Genomic DNA, 4606 nt, shown 5'->3' on the forward strand with positions numbered 1-4606 from the left:
GCTTTAGACAGAAAATTCACAGAGGTTTCCTCTGTGGACTTTCTCTTTCTATTATAACTATAGGGAAACCGCCAATGTTTTCGTAGATATAATTGACATGCTGTGATTTCCAAAACCACACTGGTTTTTGGAAATCGCCACTTGTCCGCTCCACCAATTTTACTGCAAAGTGGGCATAGGATTCGCTAGAATCTTATCCACTTTGTTCTAACTGTAAAATGCTGGAATTTTTTTCAGTGGCATTTCCACCATGTGGGTCCCCGACCTTAAAGTGGTCTTCCTGTGGATATGCCATGACTCTCTAAGATTGAAAAACCTCACTACAAAGATATGAACAAACTGATGGTAATAACAAGGTTGGTTCTTCTAGATCTCGGCCTTAGTCAGGAGGAGTTGCACTAGTTTTAGAGACTTGTCTTCCTCTTCAGTTGAGTGATGATGGTGTTTTTCACGTCCTTGTTCCTTATACTATATATAAAAGGGTTCAACATTGGAGTTACTACAGTATTAATTATGGTCAGTACCTTGTCTGTTTCATTAGAAGTAGATGTTGTTGAGTGTGGTCCCAGATAAACGACCATAATAGTCCCATAGAAGAGGGTGACAACAGTGAGGTGAGAACCACACGTAGAAAAGGTTTTCTGCCTCCCTTGTGATGAAGTTATCTTCAGAATATTGGAAATAATATGGACATATGAGAACAGTATCAAGAAAAAGGAACATGCAGCAATAATTGTTCCGATGATGTACATATATAACTCATTGAGAAAGGTATCACCACAAGACATTCGTATCAAAGTTGGTCCTGCACAAAAGTAGTGGTTGATATCGAGATAATTGCAGAATGGAAGCTGGAATAAGAGGTTCACCTGCACAAAAGAGTCAATAATTCCGACACTCCATGACCCCACAATTAAATACAAGCACAACGTCTTGTTCATTATGGTGTTATAATGTAATGGTCTACAAATAGCGACAAATCTATCGTAGGCCATGACCGCGAGTATCATACATTCTGTATCACCCAAGATTATGGAGAAGAACATCTGTGTCGCACATCCCAATGATGAAATACTTTTGTCTTTGGCCAAGGTGTTCATTAAAATCAGAGGAACGATGGAGGAGGAAAAGACGGTGTCAATGATCGAGAGGTTGGTGAGAAAGAAGTACATGGGGGTGTGGAGCTTTGGATTGATCCTTGCTATGATGATCAGAAGAAGATTCCCTGATATTGTCATTAAATACATTGCCAATAGTATTACGAAGAAGATAACTTGTAGGTGAGGAACATTGGACAACCCAAGTAAGATGAACCTGCGTGAAGTAGTTTGGTTTATTTGTTCCATCATTTTCATTTAGCCCTTGACATACTGTATCATGAGAAAAGAATTAGCCTAAATATACTTTACTAATAAAATTACCAGAGTTGGTCATATATCGGATAGTATCAAAAGCATTGCAAACTTCGGTTAATAATTCCAACTTGACAAGGTGCCCACACTGATCCCAGGCATTAACCCCTCTGGCGACTTGGCCAAAGCTTGACTGAAGCACCATTTTACCAGTGGCGTTTGGGTGCCGCCATTTGAAGCCTGGTGAAGGCTCCCAGGCTTGTCTTTAACCCCTTTCCGCCAATGGCACTTTTTGACTTCCTGACCAAACTCAATTTTTCAAAACTGACATGTGTCACTTTATGTGGCAATAACTTTGTAATGCTTTAACTTACCAAAGTGATTTTAAGATTGTTTTTTTGTAACACATTGTACTTCATGTTAGTGGTAAATTTTGGTTGATATGTTTTGTGTTTAATTATGAAAAAAATAGGAAATTTGGTGGAAATTTTGGAAAATATGCATTTTATAAAGTTTGAAATGATGTGCATTGCATACAGCGAGACGCAGAAGGGAAGGCGCGCCAAGGAACTTTTAGAGGGCAGATCTGGCTGTGATCAGTTTCAGGAACCATGTCGCATTTACAAAGCCCTTGAGGAGTCAAAACAGTGGAAAGTGACCCCATTTTGAAAACCGCACCCCTCAAAGAATTTATCAAGTGATGTAGTAGCATTAGTAACCCCGAAGTGAATGTGTGAGCTGTGCGGAGTAAATTAGGCACACCAAATCCCATTCTATTTTCCCACTAGCTCCTATGACACGGACGGGGAAGAGGGGCATTCTGGGGGATCAGAGCTGGTGTATTATCTCTCATAAGCTCTAAATCTGGGGGGTCCCCTGAAAACGCTTGCACAGCTTACACATTTCCTTCTAGTCGCAGCCACTTATGTCCTAATGATTTGGCGACTTTTGGGGTTTTTGTCTTCACATTGTACAAGCTAGATTTTTATTTTTATTTTCTGGCAATGTGGCCATATGAGGGCTTGGTGTTTGCGGTATTAGATGTGCTTCTCAATGCCACCATTTTGGGGTGCCAAAATAATAAAATAAAAAGTGATCAAAACAAAATGGTAGAACTAAAAAGTGCACCCTGTCCCACAACCCCCCCCCCCCCCCCAAAAAAAAAAAAAAAAAAAAAAACGTCCTGTACATCCCCACGCAAAAAAAGTTATATCAATGATTTTTGTACAGGGATCCTATCATTAAAACTAAATTTTTTCTGCTTACCACGTAGGAATAGTCTTAAGAACCTTTAGATGTCTTCTCCATGCCACCGATCGGTATATAATACGGTTTTTGTCAGTATGCAAATGTACACAATACTATATAAGCACCCATTTTCTTGCATCCAGCAAGCATGCACAGTCGGCTTTGCCCTAGGTCAAACGCCAAGAAGTTTGAAGCCAATCCCCGGAAGAAGACGCGAAGAAGAATGGTTCATGAAGAAGATGGAGATGGTGCTGGAGAGTTCTCTCACAGCATTGGGGAAGCCCCCAGTGCTGTTTCAGCGCTGGGGATTGCCCCCAGTGCTGTGAGAGAACTCATTTGCATACGGATGAAAACCGGATTATATACCGAACAGCGGCTCGGAAAAAACAAATAAAATAAGGGATAATATATTGTTAAATTGAAAAAAATAACAATTTGAAATAAATAACCATAAATTCTATCATTTGTTCTACAATTAGAAGGATAACTAAGAATCAGAAAAGATAAAATCAAATTAAATTATTACATTAATTCTTAATTAAATTCTACAAACCTTTTTACTTCTGAATGAATGGAGTTAATCTTGTTTTGTTTTTTCTTTTACCAAAGACACATGATGTGGGGACCTTCTTTTATATAGATTATTTCCCATTATAATTAATCCCTTTGGAAAACCTTTGACTCTCCCAACTGATTTCTCAGAAAAGTTTTCATTATCGAGTCTCTGTTGATCTAATTTGTATCTTAAAGGGTTTTGGACTGTTTTGGCAGATTCTCTGTCTTACCAGTTAATAACAACAAATCAATTGCCATAAATTTGGGACCCCCCGGATTGTTTAATTAATTTACTAGGGATTCTACCATTAAAACTAATTTTTTTCAAGTTCACAGTTTGGAATAGCCTTAAGAAAGGCTATTCGTCTCCTACCTTTTGTTGTCTTCTTCAGCCCGCCGTTCGGTTAAAAACCCAGTTTTTGTCAGTATGAGTTCTCTTGTAGCACTGGGGGTGGGCCTCAGCTCTTAAACAGCACTGGGGGCATCCCCAATGCTGCGAGAGAACTCTTTCCAGCGATGCCGCCATCTACTTCAGCAAATGGGTCTTCACTCATCTAGCTCTGGCTGGGGTCACACTTTGATGCCTGCGCAGTTGGCTCTGCCATCGAGCCGCAGGCAGAGCCAAGTGCACAGGCTGGTGGCCATTTTTTGGGAGCCTGCTTACGCGTGCATGTGCAGTACGCTCTGTACTCCACAGAACTACAGGAGCATACTGCGCATGCCCGTGTAAGTGGCCTCCAAAAAATGGCCACTGGCCTGTGCACTCCGCTCTGCCTGCGACCCGATGACAGTGCCGACTGCGCAGGCGTCGAAGTGTGACCCCAGCCAGAAGAAGACGAGTGAAGAGGCGTTTTCTGAAGAAGATGGAGGTGTCACTGGAAAGCATTGAGGACGCCCCCAGTGCTGTTTGAACACTGAGGCCCGCCCTCAGTTCTGCGAGAGAACTCATTTGCATACCGACAAAAACCAGGTTTTTAACCGAATGGCGGGCCGGAGAAGACAACAAAAGGTAGGAGATGAATAGCCTTTCTTAAGGCTATTCCGACGTGTGAACTAGAAAAACAAATGAGTTTTAATGGTAGAATCCCTTTAATCTAAATTTTGCTTTTCAATTATTGACACATTGCCTAATTTTACACGGTGTTTTAGGATACATAGCCTCCTTTTTTTTAGATGTAATCAATTTTTATTACATTTTTCATAACAGAACAGAGTAAGTGCACAATACAGAATACAAACAATGGTGCAAACATCATGGTAACACTTGTGCAAATGGATGTGTAAGTCCAAAACAGGTGAAGTTAAAGTAAAACAGGTAAAAGAAAAAGCGAAGGCGAAGATAAAAGGACATCGGGAAGCACACAGACAACAAAGGGGAAAACAAAATTGGGAAGGGGGACCAAGTAGAGTCATAAAAATAAGTTAGAGAATTGGGATGACTCCCGAAACAC

At 40.6% G+C, this 4606-nt stretch overlaps 1 protein-coding gene across 1 annotated transcript; it reads right to left on the reverse strand.

Annotated features, from left to right (window-relative positions):
• Positions 1 to 404: 404 nt before the first annotated feature.
• On the reverse strand, positions 405 to 1355 carry LOC142213028 (olfactory receptor 5AR1-like). Its single transcript, XM_075281173.1, has one exon. It carries the CDS (start codon positions 1353 to 1355, stop codon positions 405 to 407), a length of 951 nt encoding a protein of 316 aa, XP_075137274.1.
• Between the last annotated feature and the right edge of the window lie 3251 nt (positions 1356 to 4606).

Source organism: Leptodactylus fuscus, chromosome 7 (assembly GCF_031893055.1).
Source record: "Leptodactylus fuscus isolate aLepFus1 chromosome 7, aLepFus1.hap2, whole genome shotgun sequence".
Taxonomy (NCBI): Eukaryota; Metazoa; Chordata; class Amphibia; order Anura; family Leptodactylidae; genus Leptodactylus; species Leptodactylus fuscus.

Excerpts from the sequence above, each read along its gene's own strand:
- LOC142213028 (XM_075281173.1), bottom strand. The coding sequence starts at position 1,355 with ATGAAAATGATGGAACAAATAAACCAAACTACTTCACGCAGGTTCATC.